At 41.0% G+C, this 21,915-nt stretch overlaps 1 protein-coding gene across 4 annotated transcripts in view; it reads left to right on the forward strand.

The window, feature by feature from the left end:
* Positions 1 to 19,208, forward strand: part of LPIN2 (lipin 2) — a 121,803-nt gene extending 102,595 nt beyond the window's left edge. For all 4 annotated transcript variants that reach the window (XM_012517969.4, XM_058277491.2, XM_004474400.5 and 1 more), the window contains 12 exons: positions 5,092 to 5,279; positions 6,707 to 6,800; positions 7,179 to 7,248; positions 8,325 to 8,414; positions 9,391 to 9,473; positions 10,461 to 10,605; positions 11,263 to 11,411; positions 12,147 to 12,233; positions 13,630 to 13,782; positions 14,137 to 14,251; positions 15,413 to 15,516; positions 15,830 to 19,208. In XM_012517969.4, coding sequence (XP_012373423.3) covers positions 5,092 to 5,279; positions 6,707 to 6,800; positions 7,179 to 7,248; positions 8,325 to 8,414; positions 9,391 to 9,473; positions 10,461 to 10,605; positions 11,263 to 11,411; positions 12,147 to 12,233; positions 13,630 to 13,782; positions 14,137 to 14,251; positions 15,413 to 15,516; positions 15,830 to 15,974 — 1,423 coding nt within the window. In that variant the 3' untranslated portion in view covers positions 15,975 to 19,208. The remainder of the gene's footprint in view (positions 1 to 5,091; positions 5,280 to 6,706; positions 6,801 to 7,178; positions 7,249 to 8,324; positions 8,415 to 9,390; positions 9,474 to 10,460; positions 10,606 to 11,262; positions 11,412 to 12,146; positions 12,234 to 13,629; positions 13,783 to 14,136; positions 14,252 to 15,412; positions 15,517 to 15,829) is intronic.
* The last annotated feature ends 2,707 nt before the right edge of the window (positions 19,209 to 21,915 follow it).

Consider the following 21,915-nt stretch of genomic DNA (forward strand, 5'->3'; position numbering starts at 1 on the left):
TGGGCCATGGGAGGACATACAATATCTGGTAACTAACTGTCCCTGCAGCACCACCCAGGACATTCAATTTTGAGGAGGGTCCCATTTATTTTTTCTTTTGTTGCTTGTGCTTTGGGTGTAAGGTCCAAGAAACCTCCACCTACCACAAAGTCTTTAAGATGTTTTCCTGCTTTTCCTTCTGGTAGTGTTATGGGCCTGGCTTTTCTGTTTAGGTCTTTGATTCATTTTGAGTTGATTCTTACATAGGGAGTGAGATAGGGGTCCTCTTTCATTCCTTTGGTTATGGATATCCAGTTCTTCCAGGACCATTTGTTGAAGAGACTATTTTGTCCTGTTAACCTGACTTTGGTAAGTTTGTCAAAAACCAGTTGGCTGTAGAGGTGAGAGTTTATTTCTGGACTCTGAATTCTATTCCACTGATCGATATGTCTGTCTTTATGCCAGTACATGCTGTTTTGTCCCCTGTAGCTTTGTAATATGTTTTAACGTCAGGCAGTGAAATTCTTCCCACATTGCTCTTCTCTTTTAGAGTGCTTTTGGCTATTCGGGCGTACTTTCACTTCCAAATGAATTTGGTAATTGCCTTTTCTGTTTCTGTACAGTAGGCTGTTGAAATTTTGATTGGTATTGCATTGAATCTGTATATCAGTTTGCGTAGGATTGACATCTTTATGATATTTGGTCTTTCAGTCCATGTATGTGGAATGCCTTGCAATTTGTTATAGTTTCATTGATTTCTTTAGCATTATTTTATAGTTTTATGCACATAGGTCTTGTACTTCCTTGGTTAAATTGATTCCTAGGTATTTGAGTCTTTTTGTTGCTGATGTAAATGGAATTTTTTCCTTTATTTCCTCCTCAGATTGTTCAATCCTTGTATACAGAAACATTATTGATTTTTGTGTGTTGATCTTGTATCCTGCCACTTTGCTCAGTATCTTCTTGATATCCTTTATCTCTTAACCATATTGTTGTTCAGCTTGTTAATCTGATTTTGGAAATTTGTGTGCATCTTGTTGATTAGTTGTCTCAAAACTTGGGTCTCTTCTGGGGCTTCTTTTTAAGAAAGTACCAGGAAATGAATCTGGGACCCTGTACTTGCAAGGCAGGCACTCCACCATTGAGCTACATCTGCTCCCCAAGGATTATGTTTTTTGTTTTTGGGGGTACTGGGGATTGAACCTGGGACCTAATACATGCATGGGAAGCAGGCACTCAAACTACTGAGCTATACCCACACTCTTCTGGGACTTTGATATATTTCTTTTCCTGGGCCATTTCTCCCATTTCCTTAGTATGGCTTGTAATTTTTTACTGATGTCTACACATCTGATTAGGATGGTGACTTTACTCAAATGCTCAATGTATCTCTTCTTTTGTAGGAATTTAATGGCAGGAGGCAGACCAAATTTGTGGGTCAAAAGCTGAGTCAACTTTGGGCTCTTTCCCTCTCTCTCCCATTTCTTGGGAGGTGGACCCCTTTGTCTGTAACTACGGGCCCAGAAGCCTGAAATTCAAAAGTGTCTATAGTATGTGGGGTGGGGGTGTTAGGGGTGTGTGCCAGCAGTAGCAGCTTTGGCATTAACTCACAGTTTTGCTGTCACAACTCTTTACCTTTTCCCCCTCTCTTTTCTGGGCTGTGTCCTGCCTTCCCCTGTTCTAAATGCTAGATTTTTTTGACACTTGTTTCTGCCTGTCCTCTAGGTGTTTTTCTGGGAAGAGAGTCCCATGCTTTTCTAGTCTGCCATCTTTACAGAAGTCTTATTATGTGTTTTTAAAGGTGATATATTTTTGTTTGTTTGAAAACAGTTGACAAAGAAGGCTTTGGCTCCTGCGGTGTGTTTGAGTTCCCAGGCTGTCTCTGAACTCAGGCCTGGGTGTGGTGAGGCCTTGTTCCCTATTCTTCCCCACATTCCCCGTAGGGCTCACCGTAGGGCTCACCGTTGTCCCCCTCTCCCTCTGTCCCACCCCCACTCTTTTGAATAACTCTAAAACCTTGAACAAAGGTCATATATTTGTGCTTTTTTCCCAAGTTCATTTCCATTCTTATGGGAATTCCATTGTAATGCCCTGTGACTACAAAAGCAGTTTCCCTTTCCCATGGATGTATCTTACTGCTTGAATACAAACAGTTTTAAATGAATTATTGAAAAACCTGTTTCATTAGGGTTTTTTTTTTTTTTTTTTTGCGGAAATTGGATTGACATGACACTTAAATTTTTAACAGATATTTTTGGAAGGTCCTTAAAACTCTCCTAATTCTCTGTCCTAAATTTGTTTTAAAATATCTGCTTCATTTGAAAAAAGAGTTGGGCTTTAAGGTGATAGAACTGAAACTGCTCCTTTATATATATATATATATATATATAAATATAAATAAAATATATAATCCTAAAATAGCTCACATTTTAACTTTTCCCACTTTTTACTTATTTATATATAAATATATATATCTATTTATATATATTATTATTAATTAATATATATTAATTAATATATTAAATATATTAATTTATTTATATAAATATATATAAATAAGTAAAAAGTGGGAAAAGTTAAAATGTGAGCTATTTTAAGATTATTAGTCTTTCAGATTTCCCAATTCTTAATGTTTATTTACATTTATATTCATAAAATGTATTTTAGTTTTCCTTTAAAAAAATGGAAGTGACTAATCCAATGGGACCCTACTATGCTGTATTGTAATTTGGCTGGTAGGGTCATTGTCCACTTACAAAGTGTGCCTACTCATGAATTATTTCTCGAGACATTTCTTAAGTACTAAAAGATAGACTGTTTTAATGTTTATAAGCATTTGTTTTGTTTTTGTCATGATCACTGTAAATTTTAATACTCAGTATCCAGAATTTGTAATTACGGCTAAACCTTAAAATGTTACATCATTCTTGTTGATCTGGTTCCATGTTGAGTCAGGTGCATCCCCCGCGTATTTAGATGTTACAATGGTTAGGGTAACAGTAGCTGCTGTCACTAATAAACCCAAGATCTCAAGGGCGTAACAGACTAGAAGTTTATTTCTTGCTCTCTGATGACTCCTGGTGGGAAGCCTCCCACATAGGGATTCAGGAACACAAGCTCCTTCCATTTTGAGGCTCTGCCACACTCTTACAGCCTTTGGAGTCCAGGGTTTGCAGCCAGCAGATGGAAAGAAGAGAGGATCCCATGTGGAGGTTTTTATGGGCCAGGCCTGGGAGAGGCTGACGGCACTTCTGCCCACATGGAGAACTTAAATCATGTGGACACATGAGCATACCTCACTGCCAAGGGAAGCTGGAAAAAGGAAACTGTGCCAGGAGAAAGAGAAACAGGTTTTGTTTACAGCTGTCTTCTCTTTGTGCTTTATCTTGTAGAATTTGAGTGAGGTTCAATAATTTGTGAATAGAGAGGCCAGGACTCAGAAATGATTTTGAGAAGGAAAAAGGGTTTATTGACAGCCAGCGGGACTGGGGAGCTGGGAGCTTCCTCTTGCAAACCGGAGTCCTGAACAAGACTTTCGAGTTTCTTTTATACAGAGAGGAAAGGTTAAGTGATCCTTTTTGTTTCAGTTCTCAATAGACTTGAATTAGCATATATGTCCTCCACATCTTAGGTAAGCGTTTAGCGTGGACTTCAGGCATTCTAGATAAGTTTTTAGCGTATTTGTTTTGCATTTCCCCTGAATACTTAAAGTTTATAGACCTTGCATTGTTAAAACTGTTTCCTGGGACTGGAGTCCTTGCCTTAGTCACCAAGGGCAGGACTGCAGCCTCTTATCATCGCACACCCACAAGCTACAGATAGTTTAGGTTATCTCTTAAGAGACAAAGAGCCTCCCACCCATAGCCCACATCAACCTGAGTGCTAACATTGTCTCTCCACCCCAAGGCATTATTACAAGTTTTTCTGCTTTACCCTGGCCTCCTCCTTTTTCATCCTTTGCAGTGAAGAGAACCTTCTCTTCTGTTCTTCCAGTCAGTTGCAGTCTTTTGGTGTGGGATGTGCATTGCTGTTAAGAGTGAATTTTTCCAAAGACCCAAATCTTTTGTTGATTCAAATGCAAAACGTAATAGCTTTGACACTGCCTTCTTTTTACAACATCTGTACCCTGCCACCTGCTGCTCAGATTTGAAATTCTTTTTCTAAAGATCATATAGCTTTACTGGATCAAATACATTAATTTTTAAAATTGAACATTAAATATCCTGGCTTTTTGGACAAAATTAATGAATTGGAAAATTTTAGAGCAGTATCTCAATTTTGCTGTTAAATATCCATTCAAAGGACAGAGAGTAGTAAGCATTCATGACTGAGAGACTTAAGATACCATTTCCCTGTGCTTTTCTCTCAAATTCATGCTCTGTTACAAGAGCTTTCCCTTAGTGTTGGTCATTTTCTGAAACCTGGCTTCTGTGCCTTATCTTAAAAATGTTGAATAGTCTTATCTTTAGTAGTGTAAAAACAGTTTACCTCTAATTTATTTTTCAATACATTTCTTTTTCTAAGTGGGTCTACCTTCCTGAGATTTTTTCTTGCCTAATTTCTGCTTTCTTCTGCTTTGTGAGGTAACAGATGAGTTTAGAAAAGCCTTGTTGTTTTTTTTTTAACTGATACAGCTGTAAGCAATGGTAATTGTCTATAGAATGTATGTATAGTACCACAGCTTTTTCTGGGAAGTCAGGATCAAAAGGTTTCCAAACATCGTATTTTTCTAAATTACCCCATCATTTTCATCATGGAAAAGTAAATAAATGCTTGTAACTCTTTTACTCCTTTAATTAAAATCAGAAAGGCTGTAGTTTAAATGTTTGCATTATTGTGAATGACTGTAGGGATTTTGTGACATATTTATCTCTTCACAGTTAATTCCTCAGTAGTGCTGTTTGAGTTATTTTAATGTCATTTATGATTCTGAACACTAGTTAAGAAAAGCTATGGTCAAAAATAAATTTAAAAAGAGGAAGATTTTTGGTCAGATTGTAGGTCAGTCTGCTTCTGTTTGAAAAGAGGGTGTTTTACTTGGTTTGAGACCCCAGGGAAGCATGTAATGAGCAAGGAATTTAAGATGTAATAAGGCAAATCTTTCTCTCCCAGTGAATCTGAGCCTGGCTCCAGGCAGTGGCCCGAATCAGACACGCTCTCTGGCTCCCAGTCCCCGCAGTCTGTGGGAAGTGCAGCAGCTGACAGCGGCACCGAATGCCTCTCGGATTCTGCCATGGACTTGCCGGATGTCACCCTCTCACTTTGCGGGGGACTCAGTGAAAATGGAGAAATTTCTAAAGGTATGCGGGGGGGCGGTGTGCCCCGCCTTGAAACTGCCTGCTCATCTACTGGTTTGAAAACCTGCCCTTAGATAGTGATCTTATATGAGTGACTGGTATCAGTGACATCAGCCCCTATACACCCTCAGTGAAGGGACCTTACCTGGAGTGACGAAGTATTTGGTGAGGGAGTGTGCCTCGAAGGTGCTAAACAAACTCCAGAGGTAGCTTTGCTGCCCTCCTAGAAAGAACTGGGCCTTAGAAATGACTGTACCGCCCTGAAGTTGTAGAAAACTGACTGCTGAATTAAATGGTTTTTCTGGTTAAAAAAAGAAAAAAAAGGTAAAGTAAACTCTTAGTATTTTCTTTATTTGGCTAGTGGCCCTTGGTTTTTCTTTCAGGAAAGATTTTCATTCCATCACTGGCATCATCTTTGATCTTCTCGCCCTCAGAGGCCCTGAAGGCAGCTTACAGGCGGCAGGCTGGGTCATCATGGCTTTAGAACTGTTTTCCTTAGTTTTTCTCTTTAGGGGTGCAGGATATTCATTATGCCTCTTCTCCATGTCTTAATTCTGTTTGTTTTATTTTGTGTAAGACCTTTAAGAGTGTGCTGGGGGGTGGGTGATGGGGAACATGTGCTATGGCCATTGGTTCCTTCTGTGGACAAAATTAGATCATATTCTTTTGGTAATTCTCAAACTCTTTATAGAGAGGGAGGGAATGTAAAGCATAGTTACACTTTTGTTTTAAATATTGGTAACTTAAGCTTTTGTTCAAGGGGGCAGAAATGGCAGGTAAAATAAACAATATGCAAATAACTTGGAGGAACCATTAGAAGAAATATCTTTTATCCCTGTCTACTAGGCTGCAGGTTTATGAACAGGTATAAAACTTGTGAAATTCACTTTGTAATAACTTGGGACTTATTTCTTATCAGACCCAAGCCAAATTCTATCATTTTTTTCCAAGATATGTTTTAGTTGTTTTTTTCTAGCATAGCATACTACTGAAAACTCTTAAGTCCCCCTTGACGAGTCCCCAGTTAGGCAGTTGACTTCTAGTAAAGATGTCTGTCTCAGAGAATGGAAACCGTTTTCATTGCAGTTATTTTGTGTCTGTGTCTGTCAGGCCGAATGTGTCTCCCTCCCTCCCTCACCACATCTGTAATCTATTTTCCTGAAAGTTGCTGGCATGTCACTTTCTCTTGTTTTTTTAACTGGGGGAGGAGTGGTGGCAGAGTTAGAGGAATGAAGTGTTCTGTCTTGTCCTGGGGGTGGGAGAAATCCAACATTTTGCTTCTGATGTGTACAAAAAAGTGAAAAAAGAAAAACAAAAACAAAACTGTTTTCAGCCTACAATTCCTGCAGTGCAGAGGGGATTGTGATGATTTGCATGTAGGGATTTATGTAGTCTCTCACCGGATTGATCATTATTCTTTTACATTGCAGAAAAATTCATGGAGCATATCATTACTTATCATGAATTTGCAGAAAATCCTGGGCTTATAGACAATCCTAATCTTGTAATACGGATATATAACCGGTAAATACTCTCGCTTTTATTGTTGTTTAAATACTGTTGCAGTTTTTTCCCCAAGTGTTATTTTTAAATATTACATTTTTTCTTGATATAAAATATGCCATCTCTAATAAATGGGCTAATAGACAGTGACTATGAAATGTAAGTAAAGCCTTGACTTTATTTTTAAAGGAGGCAATAAAATGTTGTTCTGTTTCATAGATTTAGTTGCTTCTCTGTTCATAGAAGTTTGGCCTGAAGCAAAGATTACTTGTGTGGCAAAAAATTTAACAGATCATCTTTTTATTGGAAAGAATAAGCAGTTCTTCATGTTCTTTCTACCTCTCCCTCCTCTGTGTGTATTTGTGTATAATGGTCTTGAAAAATTTTTGTTTCTTACAGTTACTACAATTGGGCTTTAGCTGCTCCCATGATCCTTAGCTTGCAGGTATTCCAGAAGAGTTTGCCTAAGGTGAGATGATCCCATTCCCCTTTCTTGCTTTTTCTGAAATTTCAACAGCATATAGTACTTATCACAATACATGTGTGCATATTTCTAACTCAAATTTCTAAATCTTATTTGAGTTTAGTGTTTATTATTAAAAATCCATATGTGTGCACTCAGATTATATCATGCCCAAAATCTAAGAAATTACCCAGGCTTCTGCTGCTCTCTGTCACTTTTATCAGGTATTTATGCCAGTTTCTTCTGATTGTGTATAAAAATTGGGAGATTTGACTAAACTTTGGGGGGCGAGAGGCCTGGGGATTTGAACCCAGGACCTCATATATGGGAGGCGGGCACTTAATTGCTTGGCCACATCTACTCCCCATACTACTAATTTTTTAATGAAATATGGAATGAATGGAAAAAAAAAAAAACCTCTTATTAATATGGGAAGAAGCAGCTAGAAGAGCGGAAGAGGGAGATGTGGCCAGCAGAAGGGTGGTATTAGTGTGGCCAGGCCAAATCATGGCTCATACCTGTTCTACAGAAGCTGAAGATTTTTTTTTACTCTATCCTCCACCATCAGTCTAATTTATCCTTGAAGTCATGAGAGCCCCATTTTCCCAGGGATAGGGAATTAGAGCTGCTTTCTGGCCAGCCCCTAAGGCAGGTTTCTTAAAACTTTTTTTATCCTACAGATCCCTTTCTAAGTCCACAGTATACTGTGTATTATTTAATAAATATATCACACCCACAGCAGCACATCCCCATAAGAGTAATATTTTTTTGAATTTCAGTTCACACAGACCCCTTGTTAAGAACCCCTTCTCTAAGGTGAGTTTCATAAGCAGATGCCCCACCCTCACCACATTCACCCCAGCACTTCTAGCTGGTTCTCCACAGAGCTGGAGTGCCTTAAGAGCAGGACCTTGTCTGTCGGCCAGAGATGGTAAAACACTGAGGAATTCAGAGGTTTGGAGAAGGTTGCTCACATCCTCCCATTCCATAATAAAACACTGTCCTGCAGACTAATGGTAGGAAATCATTGATGCTCTGTGACTGATAAATTACCCAGACTAACCCAACTTGATTGTTTTCAGGCGACAGTCGAGTCCTGGGTCAAAGATAAGATGCCAAAGAAATCTGGTCGATGGTGGTTTTGGCGTAAGAGAGAAAGCATGGCCAAACAGGTAAAGGCCTAGAGGTAATCCTTTTCATGAGATGAAAAAAAAGTATCTTTCACTTAGTCAAAACCCCTTTCTGCCAAGAGTCAGGTCAGTTTAGGCTATCCAGTGTTGTAGTACAATGATAATAATTAGCATTTTGAGGCAGTTACTGTGTTCAAGTACTGCATTGCCTCTAACAACAGCTATACATATATTTGAATTCTCATTTTACAAGTTTGGAAACTTTGGCACAAGACATTAAGTCAGTTGCCTGAGGTCTTGAAACGGTGGGTGATGGAGATGGGATTTGACCTTGAGTCTGACTCTAAAGCCTGTGTTCTTTCTACTTCACCACACTATGTTTCAGATAGAAGCAAAAGCTTTTATCTTCCTGAACAATTCCAGATGTGATTACCAGAATCTTTTTGCAAAGCACCAGAAGAAGAGGTTCATTTTGAGACCAATATTAAACAGAGTAGTAGAGCACATCTTGGTTTCCCAAAACCATCTGAAAAAGGGGAATCAGGAAGCTCTGCATAGTTTCTAAGGGCAGTCCTGCCTGAACCAAGTTCTGGTGGCTGAGGGCTCCTTCAGGCCCACCTCTGCAGGTGCCTTGCCTCTGCCAGGCCTTTCTCCCCTACCTGCTGGGCTGCCCTGAGGGGAAGGAAGCAGTAGTCGTTTCTGTTCTGCGGTGCCTGTCTCTGCTGAAGACCCAACAAGTTAGGACCAGGCATCTTCTATTTTGTGACTTGAAATGGTTTTCTTTTAGCGTTTGTTTTACTTTTGGCCTGTCGGCTACAGCTTTTTGTATAGCAGCATATGACCTCTCTCAAGTTTCTGTCCTTTGGCTCAAATTAGAGAAAGTCTGTTTTGTAAATGTTTCTATAATAAGTTGTGGATTCAGAAAGTAGTTACACTCTTTCCTGGAAAGAGCTGCTGATGAATTTTTGCTTATTGGTAGGAAAAAACATTGCGTATTGCCATTGTTCTGCTGTTTCAGCTTCCAGAGGCCAAGGAGGGGAAATCTGAGGCACCACAGACCAGTGACCTCTCGTCGAGCACAAAGGAGCCGACCAACGCCAGGTGGGGGCCCCTTCCTCTTCTGCAGAACTCAGTCACCTGGACTGCTCCTGCTTTGACCGTTGTGGTTTTTTAAAAGTTGATTGACCAATTTTACCTAATTCTTAGAAATGTCTTCTGCATGACATTAAGTGGCTTGTTTGTGCCACTCAGCAGATAATAGTTTTTAGAACAGTATGAGTCTATCAGCTTAGGAATGTAAATACACTCATCAGTTCTTCCTAAATACCTGGCACCTGTCATGGAGCCATGGAACGTGGTACCTGTAAAAAGTAAGATTTTAGGAAGGGGCTAGCTTAAGGTGTACTACTACACCCCTGTGGCCCTGTTCTCCACTTCCTATCAAGTGCAGAGGGAGAAAAGAGTCTGAAAGATTGGCTCTGGTAATCCTTAGGCATTGCATTCCTTGAAAGCAGCACGCTTGGACTTCTGGATTGACTGGCCCTGACAAGAGGCACTCATGATATACCCCATTCTTGGTTCTGCTCCTATTTCACTTTTCCCTGTCAAATTCTTCCTTTTCCCAATCCCTAACTTTTTAATTTAATAGTCTTTCTAAGCCTGAGAGTTTACTTTCTTATTGTTTACCCTCTTCTTTTAAGGAATATATAAATATCTTCCTCACTGGTTTATAAAACCAATATAAACAACTTTTTCTTTAGTTTGTACCTTCTGATTTGTACATAATCTTTTCAGCAAGAGTCAGTACATCTTTGCTTGTCATAGCAGAAGATAAGTCCCAGGCAGAAAGCAAGAGCTCCCCAGTTAGGAGAGAGAAGAGGTAGGTGGCCCAGCACTTAATGATAGGAATGTTTCAGGCATGACAAACTGAACCTGGGATGATAACAGACGGAACAATGCTTCCATCCCTGACTGGTAGATCCTTTAGGGAACTTAGATGGACTACAGGGTCTTTCTTTTCTTGATGCTAAGTGAGAGGGTATCATCAGTATCTGGTGCCTCTTGAGTAATTGGGTTGTCGTTGACTAGGCCGACTGAGGGTGACTCATCCAGCGATGAGGGCTCACAGGAGTGCGAAGAGTCAGTCCACGTGGACCCTGACCCAGGGGAGCACCTGAGCCATGCCGGCCCAACCTCCTACAAGAAGTCTCTGAGGCTCTCCTCAGATCAGATCGTGAGTCATGTGGATCTGTGGGATACAGTAGGGCCCATCCTAGTAACTGTCTGATCTATCCATCCCACGGGCAAGCCTCACGCATAACTATATGGAGCATGGGTCATGGGTGTTTAAATTTTCATGAACAACAGAACAGGGTGCCCGTACCCTGGTTCCCCGCTGAGATCTCTGGGAGAGAACCAAGGCCTCTGTGTCTTCAGCATGTTTCCCTGATAAAGCTTTAATAACCAGCCCCCCACTGGGCCATGCACTCTCTTAGGAACCACAAACAACCAGAGAAAGCATATTTTCCTATTTAGATGCAATTTCCTCCTTCCGTGTTTATTTCCCACCCCCTGAGTTTTATCCATTTTCACTAAGGGAACAGCAGGAGATTAAGCCTCAAGGCAGTGATTCTCAGGTATGGAGGGAGAACAGAGAGGTTTTGTTTTTTGTCACAGAAAAGTCTTTTGGAATCCCAAAGCACTGTTCATATAGTGCCTTGCTCCGCTGATCTCAGTGTGCGCGTGCTGTGCACTCAGCTGCATGCCCAGCCATGAGAGGGTGTGAAAGAAACTGCCTTGCTTGTTCTTATAAATATTTAAACTCTGTTTCAAAGTGGATATTTTCAGCTGGTTTTCCTTACTTTTTTTTTTTTTTTTTTTTAAATGAAAGGCAAAACTGAAGCTTCAGGATGGCCCAAATGATGTTGTATTTAGTATCACAACCCAGTATCAAGGCACTTGCCGCTGCGCAGGGACCATTTACCTTTGGGACTGGAACGACAAGATCATCATTTCTGATATCGATGGAACAATAACCAAGTAAGTCCAGGCCCAGTCTGAGTGGCCAGGGTTGGCCTGAGCACTGGGGGTGCAGGTTAGTGTACGTTGAGGGGTTCCTCAGCTACAGTCAGGAGTGTTTTTTTAAACGATAGGCAGTAAGACATCTTGAGTGAGGCCACACAGGGTCATTTTATGGGTGGAGCCATACAAATGTAAAGTCAAAAACAGCCTTTGGAAAGATTTTGTTATGTGGTCTCTAAGTCTGAGGTTTAAAAAAACAAAGCAGATTCAGGGGGAAAGGATGGTACAGAGTGTGGATGTGGCTCAAGCAATTGAGTGAACTTGCTCCCCACATGGGAGGTCCCTGGTTCAGTTCCCAGTACCTCCTTAAAAACAAAACAAAAAAACTACAACAAGCATACAAACGAAAGAGCCCACTCAAGGGAACCTGTGTGGCTCAGTAGCTGAGTGCCGGCTTCCCATACATGGAGTCCTGGGTTTAGACCCTGGTACCTCAAAAAAAAAAAAAAGGATAGAGGTTGTAAGTTAATTCAGTGAACACCTGGCTCTCTTTTCTGACTCTACTTTTACAGGCCTGTTTATATTTGGGACTGCTATGCAATTGCACAGGGCTGTGGTAATGAAATCGCCTTTGCTGATTGTATCCCTATCCCCACCAGATACTTACTGGCAGATGTTTAACCAAGTGAGAAAAGAACTCAGCTTTATACATTTGATTCCTGATACCTTTTCTTGTTTCTCCCCTTTTTGTAGGTCTGATGCTTTGGGGCAGATTCTCCCACAGCTGGGTAAAGACTGGACTCATCAGGGCATAGCGAAGCTCTACCACTCCATCAATGAGTAGGTATCCAGCAAGATAGCATGGCAGGTGACGGCCCACGTGACAGTCTGTGTGAATGATGTGCCCTTGGCCCAGCTTTTGCTGTTCTTCTTTTCGGTTCCTTGTAGCCTCACACCATGGAACATGAGCTGTGTGCCCAGTACTGCATAGTGTGTTTCAGCTATGTTACCTCATGTAATTTTTAACAATACTATTTTTAAGCCAGAATTTAACAAGAGCCTGTTTTCATTTTTGGTTTTATTTATTGGCTATTTTAAAATTGTATTTGACTAGTAACGCATGCACAGGAGAAGCGTTTCTCTCAGCCTTATGAGGTTATTTATACACGTGTTAAGAAATATACTCAGTGAACAGTTGCAGTTGGCTTCCCCTTCCCTCCAAGGCAGCCGCTGCTTGTAGTTTCTCGCACATCCTTCAGTCTGCGTGTATAAGCACTGGGGTGTGTGTTATACTCACTGTGCTATGCCTTCTTTCACTTTATGTGGCTTAGTGATTTTTTTCATGTCAGGATTTATAGTTCCCTCATTCCTTTTAATAGATGTGAAGAATTCTGTTATATGAATGTAGTAGATAAACATTATCTTCTTTCAAAAATGGTAGTAAGGCTTAAGCGTTTAATAATTTTTCAGGGTTGTTGGGCAGTAAATAGTAGGGCCTGGATTAATCCGAAATCTGACGTCAGAACCATGCTCTTAAACAACTTGCCCTCCTGCCTCATACACTCTGTTGGGGCCTGTTTCCTGCAGGTGCTTTCTGGGATGGGGTTTGGGGTCTGGCATTCTCAATCCCTGGACTCCCATTCTCACACTTCACCTTCCCAGAACTGTGACTCCCACATGCCCCTGGCAAGTCCTTGGTCCTCGCCGTTAGAGCAGCCTTTGAGGAAGCAGTGCCGTGGCCTTTGCAGGGCCCTGATGTATGAGTTAATGTGATTGAAAAACTGCAGAGATCAAAGTGTTAGTCCAGAATGCTGAAATATGTAAATTAGGAGTGTGTCAGTACCCAGGTATAATTTTGCTCCTTGTCTAATAGAGTGGTTTGCATACTGCATATAGTCTTAGAAATAAGACCCTTTGTATCTTCCCTTTACAGAAGATAGTTGAAGATAGACTGTTTACTATGTTTTGTCATCTGGCTTTCATGGACTAGATGCTGAATATATAATAGTAATACTTTAAAAGTTAGCATAAACCTTAGTTACATAAACTTTCATTTTTCCCCATGGTCTTTTCCATAGAAAGGTGAAATCTTTATAATACTAACTAGTTTCCACTAAATTCAAGAATTTAATTTTCAGAGTAAATGAGAGGAACTTTATTTAGATCATTTAAAAGTGTCTTCCCCGCCTTTACCCAAAGCACATGGGTTAAGCATGATGTTTCTGTTCTTTTTTAGGAATGGCTACAAATTTCTGTACTGTTCTGCCCGTGCCATAGGCATGGCTGACATGACTCGAGGATACCTTCACTGGGTCAATGACAAAGGCACGATCTTGCCACGGGGCCCTCTGATGCTGTCTCCCAGCAGCTTGTTCTCCGCCTTCCACAGGTACCTCCCTGGCAGGCTCGCTGCCTCTGTGCACATGTGGGGCAGGTGCTCAGGATGGCAGGTGGGCATGCATGGATGCCAGGGCCATGTAGTGTATTTCAGAGTTTATGGCTCACACCTGGTGTGTCTCAATATGATGAAGAAAATTTGGGTGCTGGGAGTTCTCAAGGTCTCTCCTAAACCCCATCATTCTTTCTTAGTCCTCAGACTAACTGGGAAAGAAGAAAAAAAATACTAGTTACAAAGGATTTTAAAAATTGAATTGTTGGGAGAACTAAATCTTTTCAGGCCTATACACCAGGGGAAAATACCATTTTGAATTTGGTGGTGATTATATTTGTATTTTTTTCCTAGGGAAGTGATAGAAAAGAAACCGGAAAAGTTCAAAATTGAGTGTCTAAATGATATCAGGAATTTGTTTGCACCATCAAAGCAGCCCTTCTACGCTGCCTTTGGAAACCGCCCAAATGTAAGTGCCACCTCTGGGCTACAGATGCTCATTGGTAGGTAGAATTCAAAGGAGAGTACTTTGTCGGGTATATCCATGTCATAATTTTTGAACGCCGGTGCCCCCTCCTCTCCCCCCCCCTTTTTAAAATGGCTGAGGCACAAACCTAGGCTCTTTCTACCATATGGAGGAAACTCTGAAGATAAATCATATTTGGATGGGCACTTGGAAAGGTGGAATTTTGAAATACATGTTCTTTAGGGACAGTGACCACTTCTGCCCTTTTTGCCTCTCCCACAACTGCCTAGTACAGCATTAAATAGCAGCTGTAACCACTGTCTGCCATGTGCCCAGCATTGTGTTACTTGGATTATGTCTCCTTTTGCTTTTCTAAACATTCATTTAAAGGAGGGATTATTACCATTATTTTAAATGAAATAAACTGACAGGTGAAGCCACTTGCCCAAAATGACACAAGGAGTAAATGGCAGAGCAGCTCCTGGAATCCAGATTCTATCCCCAGAGTCCTCCTCCACCCAGTCTTCTTTAGCAGTGACTACATCAAGGTGGCGGCAACACCAGACAGCCTGTGGGTTGGGGCTGGAGAAGTGGGGCCTTGTAGTTTTAACTATACTTCTTCCCTCCTGACTCCGGGGTGGGTGTCGCATACCGTACTCTGCCCCACCCCCTTTTTTCCCTAGCAAAATGCAAACCAGTTCTGCTAAATAGGATTTCACTTTATCTCTTTCAAATTTCTCCAGTATTTGGGGAGGTCCTATAGGTGGAGATGTGCCCCAGAATTTTGGTGTCTAAAGAAGGACTTCCCTGTTTCTGCGGTTTTGGTTCCATTTCCTCAGATGGTTCTGACTTGTGTTCTGAGTGGATCCAAGCCATGTCCTTGGATCAACCCCAGAATGCTGGCATGAAGGCGCCCCCCACACCCTCCACCTTCGCCCCCTGACCTACCTGACGTCACACAGGGCCATCAGGTCCCAGGCGTGGCAGGTGCTGCCGTCGCTCCCGCTCCAGAGGCCTTGGCATCTCTCTAGTGTGCATTGCCTGAAGCTCATGTTTTCCCTAGGAGTCTTCTGCTTATCAGTGCTTCTGACTCACGGGGAACGCAAGAAGCAGCTCTTGATTTCTTCTCCCTATAATCCCCTGGCTTGGTGTTTTCTTCTGCAGGATGTCTATGCTTACACCCAAGTCGGAGTTCCTGACTGTAGAATATTCACGGTGAACCCCAAGGGTGAATTAATACAAGAAAGGACCAAAGGAAACAAGTCATCGTAAGTGTGTTCAGTTTCTCAACATGGGGCCCACTGCCAGAGGCAAAGTTAGGAACAACGGGTATTAACTAAGAGTCAGGCTCAGCTTGAAGGATCAGAGCTACCCCTCTCTTTTGGAGACTCCTTGCCACCTGGGGTTTCCTCTAAAAAATTTGCTGATTATCCTAGATTTGAAGAAATTTACACTCTGGGAAGGGACTTGATACTTGTCTCTGAATTTACTTTTGTGAGGAATCGGAAAATCTATAGTTCTGTGCTCTTTGATCAGTTTTAAAATAATAGTCTGCATTTCTCCCTCAACAACTCCTCCTAGGTATCACAGACTGATTGAGCTCGTGGAGCATGTGTTTCCACTTCTCAATAAAGAACAGAATTCTGCCTTCCCATGCCCGGAGTTCAGTTCCTTTTGCTACTGGCGAGATCCGATCCCTGCTGTGAACCTAGATGACCTGGCCTGAGGGGCTGCCTCGCGGGAGCGGGGAGGTCCACAGTCACCCAGCCTCACCGGACAGGAACGCGACTGGCCCTTCTGCCGGGCAGAGGATTGGGTTAACCTCAGAGCCACCAGTGCCGACGAGACGGGAGTTTGCCGCAAGCATGTGCTCTCCCAGCCAGGGACCTGTAGTGCTCCCTGGGACTGGGATTGCCGTCCTTTTCCACTTTCCCAGGTTGGCTTCCAGGCGTGGCCATATCCAGAGCTCAGTGCCCTAAACGTGAGGTGAGCTGTCTGTTACCTCTGTTGGTCACCACATGGGCATTGGGTTGAATAGTATGCTGGCTTTTAGCTGCACAATTTTAAAGGAAGAAGAGCGATGCTCAATGAGTGGAGGTGACAATTAACAGAGTGAAGTGTTCCCCACCCTCACCCCTGGGCAGTCGAGATTGCATTTGTCTAAAATAGGGCACCAGTGTGCCAGTTAGCGCCATCTGTGCACGTTCCTTCTCTGGACTCCGCCTTTCCTGCTGCACTGCTACAAGACAGCTGCTTTCATGGCCGAGCCCCTGTCTGGGCATATTGCCTCCGGGTTGGGGGTCCATGCCTAGAAACGGGGAGGCCCCTAACCGTGAAGCAGTGTGGGCTTCTCCTCTGTGGCTTCTCCATGACGGAAGACTTATTTCTTAGACCTAGCCAGCAGAAACAGGCTTTGCGGGTATACCTTGGATGGCTGCAATTAAAGTCCTAATGCTGGGAATCAGGTTTAAAAATAATAGTAGTAACCCATCTGTTTTCAAGGAGGCCTTAGAAATGCAGACAGTTGTATTCAGTCCTGGGAAGAGTCCTTTTCTCTAGCCTTCTGCCTATTCCCGGTGTAGGTGGACTTTCTAAAATTCCATGCTATAGATTTGTCAGGGAAACAGTGATAGCCACTGGCCAACAGCCTTTTGCGTCTGGCATCAGAGCCAGTGGGAGCCACTAGAAAGAGGATTTCTGGAGTTTCCATCAGTCCACTGCTCTCTGTCCTCTTGGCAACCAAGGATGCTATGGGAGACCTTGCATGGGGGTGCCAGTGTATTTTCACTAAAAAGTAAAGAGCAGATCACTTTATAGACCTGGTTGGATTGAGCTCAGGCCATTGGTTCTTAAGCAGACAGCACCAGAGAAGGGCTGTGTGCTATGTGCCTATCCCCGGGTTGCCACTGGCGAGATCAGGATGGGTGTTGACAATCACCTCAGCATTAAACTCAAGAGCTCGGCAGAGGAGGGGACTGAAATGACCAAAGTTCGTAGTGCTCCATCAGTGAGGGAGCAGAAAGTGGCAGCTGCAGTACAGGTGCGATGTTCTCAGGATGGTTTTGTTTCTGACTCCTCTTTTGCCCCTGTGATTATATTGGTGGGCTCTTCTCACCATACTGATCTACAGATGGAGAAATAAGATTGGTATTTTTCAAGATAGAGTTGAAGTGCCCAGACTTATTTCATCCATTATCCCTAGTGTGGTGTTAGATGCAGAGACAATTTTGAAATGCCTTGAATACAGTTTTCAGTGACAAAACCTTGAAGGCACATGTTCCCAGAGAAGATACAACACATGCTCTCTCCAGTTCAAACGTTTTCACCTTAAATATTTCAGGACTAACTGTTTGTGTTTAATGAAAGTATTTATGTACAGTAGGTTAGGGAAACTAGGTTATGTTTATATGAAGGTCTATCTAATTAGTGATTTAAAATCCTAGTAGAGCAGATAAGCAGTTACCTTATTTCATAAATGCCCTTAGCATGTTCTCTCTAAAGCCTCTGGTTTAGAGGTAGAATGTGAGCTTTATGCACTTAGCCTGTGCTTAGTAAGGTTTCTTTGCATATGTGCGGTACAAAAAAAATCTTAATACACACCTTCTTTAGTCATTTTAGGTTGATCTTTTCTTTTTTTTCTTGACATGCTCTTCTGTTTGGACACATAGGCCTTCCTTAGAGGAACCAGGGTCTCCCAGCCTGGGTATGGGTGGCTTGGTCCCTTCATCCCAGTGTCCATAGCAATAGACTGTCGCTGCAGATTGATCCAGTGGGTATATATGCTAATTAATGTTGTCTTTTCCTTATTTAAAGGAGTCCCTTTTACTGAACATAGATGACTTACTATTACTATAGTGTTATGAAAGTATCAAGTTTGTGCTAAAAATCCATTGCCATTTGGTACAAATGACATTTGTTCTTTCTGTGAAAGAGAGATGCCCTTGAGTATGTTTGTACACAGAGCCTTCAGATGGGAAGTTGATGAAGCAGCATTGCCCCCACATTGTTTTCAATGACGAGAGATATCACAGGGAGGTGCAGGACAGATTGGGCTCTTCCCAGTTGCTCCATTGATTAAATGGCACATTCCCCAATTCAGTCTGACTGTAGTAGTTGCTTTTATGTCCGTGTGTTTTAAGGTTGTATTTCTGTGAAAGGTAGGCATCTTATATCATCTTCAGGCTTTAGGAAGTACATGTAGGCATGCCAACTCAGCCCCATTGTTGAGTACTGTGTTTTGCTGTGCTTAATAAAAACATCTACATAGTTTTCAACTGGAAAAATAACTTACTAGTATGATGCCCTAAAATGAAAGCTGCTAAAAATTACAGATAGTGTTTTTCAGTCTGGGTCCACCTTTATACTCTTGTCAGATTGCTGAGGAACAGCAGCTAACCAAATGTCTGGAAGGTACCTCTGCCCTTAGAACCCCACTTGACTCTGAGACCTGCACACACCATGCTGCAGTTCACTCTTGAAGGTACAGGCAAGAACTTTTTTTACAAAATTAACTCTTCCCCTCCTCAAAAGTTGGCAAACACAGGCTCTTCAGGGAATTTTATCTTCTTTTCAAGTGTCATGTTTCTCTGAGAAGCCCTGTTTTCCCATGGTTTAGAGCTTCCCAGGTTTATTGAAACTAGTTAAAAATTGAGTTTTTATTTCAAGTAAGTGCTCTTTCCAGGTGAAAATTTTTTTTTGGGTTTGTTTTGAAAGTAGGAAAAGAGGGGAAACTTAGCTCTTTCAATTTAATAATTATTAAGTTCAATCTATGATGAGACGTATTTGATTATTAGAGAGTAATGCCACTAATAAGTTTTAAATTTTCAGGAATTAAGTGTAAACATTAGTACAGTACTCTTAGTTATGGTAAAGACAATTGTCTTGAGATAAATGACTCACTTTGGTGCAATGTTTGATGTTCAAAACGAGATGTTTCAACAATAAACAAACGTAAATTAAATGCATTTGAGTCTTTCTTTCTGAAGATGTTTAAACCATCTTCTCTATACTCTTGCCAAAAAAAGGCTATTTCCATAAATTAGCATTCTTTGCTGACACTTAAATTTATCTACAAAAGGGACTTCTTTGTAGTACTTATTTTTAAAACCTGACTCCAAAAGTGAGGCTACACCCATAGGAACTAACCTTTCCTACTTTGTAGATTCTGCCAGGGAACTATTCAGTTCATACATATGTAATTTCTTTTGTTTTCTCACTGATTTCCACTACATTGTATTTACCTCCTATCCTTCAGCCCTCCCAAAGTTTCCCTGAGAATAATGTTCATAAGCTCTTGCTAACTTCTTGCATACGATTCCTGATGTTTTTCCTCAGATTAAAAGAATCAGAATGGTCTTTGATCAAAAACCATATCCCATATACTACTTAAATGATCTTCTCAGGATCTCTTAATCCTTTAGCATATGCGAACAGATGCTGAATACATTAGCGTGTGCTTTAAAGTATGAAAAATGTTTTGTGTATCGTGCTTTTTCACCCTGACTTGATGGAGAGGTCAGGGTGAAGAGAATCATGGGCCTTTGGGAGTGTACAGACAGGAAGTTTCATTATAAAGGAAATGGTTTTCACCCAGACGGGCTGAAAGCTGTTCAAAGGGAAGCAGCATGCAGAAGCAGATTGTGAACAGTTCAATCAGTGTAAGAAACAAATTCTAGTGGCTTGGAGCAAAAGATTACCAACTTTAAGGTATATAATAAAGTGTCTGGGAACAGAAAGAAAAATTATTTCATAGGGAAAAGAGGGGGTCTTGGGATCCTTGTAAATAGGAGAATTCCTCAGGCCATGAGCAGGCAATGTCAGGGCAAGACACATGCTCAGAAAAGGCTAGAGAGGACTCTGCACTTCTACCCGAGGCTTATCTTAGGCTCACTGGTGAGAGGATTAGGCTCTGGAGAGTACTAGCCAACACAGAGCCAATCTGCAAAGACTGAAAGGTGATTTTTGTGTGTGTGTATGTGTGCTTTATTTATTTTTGTTAGTTCCTGGCGTTCAAGGAGATCTGTCACATCACTAACTGGATATGAACTTAAGGAACAGACAACTTGAGGCTCCCAAAATTAAAACTTTAAAATATTAAAATGCACAGTGTTCAACAAAAGACAAAAACAGGAAGTGATGACTGATCCAACAAGACAAAACATTAGAAACCATCAACAAAGGAAACCAGACTTTGGAAATACCAAAGGGTTTTTAAAATTTGCCTTTAATGTGCTCAAAGAGCTAAAGGGAAACATTAAAAAAGAACTGAAGGCTATTAGGAAAAAATATATGAACAAAAAAATTCCCTATAGGCATTCCAGAGCAGATTGTAGTTGGCAGAAGACTGAATCAGTGAGCTCTAAGAGAAAACATGAAATTATTTAGTTTGGGTAACAGAAAGATAAAAATGAAAAAAAAGTGAACAAAACCTAAGACTTTTGTTGGACACCATGAAGCATACTAATATTCTCATTATGGGATTCCTGGAAAGAGAAGAGCGAAAGGGCCAAAAGGAATATTCAGAGAAATAAGGGTTGAAGATTTTCCAAATTTAACAAACGACATGAATGTACACATCCAAGAAACACAGTGAACCCCAGACAGGATACACTCATAGATCCATGCCCAGTGACATCATAATCAAACTATCAAATGCCAAAACAGAGACTCCTGAAAGGGAAGCAATGCATCATGTTCAAGGGGGCCTCTATAAGATTAAGTGCCAGTTTCTTGTCAGAAACCATGGAGGCAAGAAGGCAGTAGGGCAACATAGTTTAAATGCTAAAAGAAAATAATTACCAACCAAGAATTTTACATCCTGTGAGACTTAGAAAATTGAGGAGATTAAAACCTTTCCAGATAAGAGCCGAGGGACTTAATCACCACTAGACTTCCTCCACATGAAATGTTAAAGGGAGTTCTTCAGATTGAAAGGAGAGGACGCTAGACCATAATTTGAAGCACATAAAGGAATAAAGATCTCCAGTAAAGGTTACTGTGTGGGTAATTGTAAAATAGCAGTATTATTATATTTTTGGTTATTCTACTTTTAACTTTTGATAGGATATAAAAGTACAAATACAAAAATAATGATAAATCTATAGTTCTGGACACAGGGTATAAAGATGTAATTTGTGATGAGAACTACATAAAAGTAGGGGAACAGAGAAATATAGAAACATAGTGTGTGCTATTGAAGGTAAGTTGGTATCAAATCAAATAGAATTGTTAGATTTAGGATGTCAGATTTAAGCCCCAATGTGACCACAGAGAAAGCACCTCAAAACTGTACACAGAAGGAAATGAGAAGGGCCTCAAAATGGTTCACTACAAAAGATCAACTAAACACCAAAGTAGATAATAATGGAAAATTGGGCAGAAAAAGATATAAGACTTAGAAAAACCAAATAGCCAAAATGGCAGAAGAAAGTCTTACATTGTTAGTAGTTAGTTTAAATATAAATGGATTAAACTCCTCGCTCAAAGGGCAGAGTTGTAGCAGAATGGATTTAAAAAAAAATTATGTAGAACTATATACTGTCACCTTAAATTCAAAGACACAAATAGGATGAATGTGAAAGAATGGAAAAAATAGTAATCAAAAGAGAGCTGGAGGGGTCATAGTAATAAAAGATAAAATAGACTTGTAAGTTTTGACTTGAATGAAG

The sequence above is a fragment of the Dasypus novemcinctus genome, chromosome 16 (assembly GCF_030445035.2).
Source record: "Dasypus novemcinctus isolate mDasNov1 chromosome 16, mDasNov1.1.hap2, whole genome shotgun sequence".
NCBI lineage: Eukaryota > Metazoa > Chordata > Mammalia > Cingulata > Dasypodidae > Dasypus > Dasypus novemcinctus.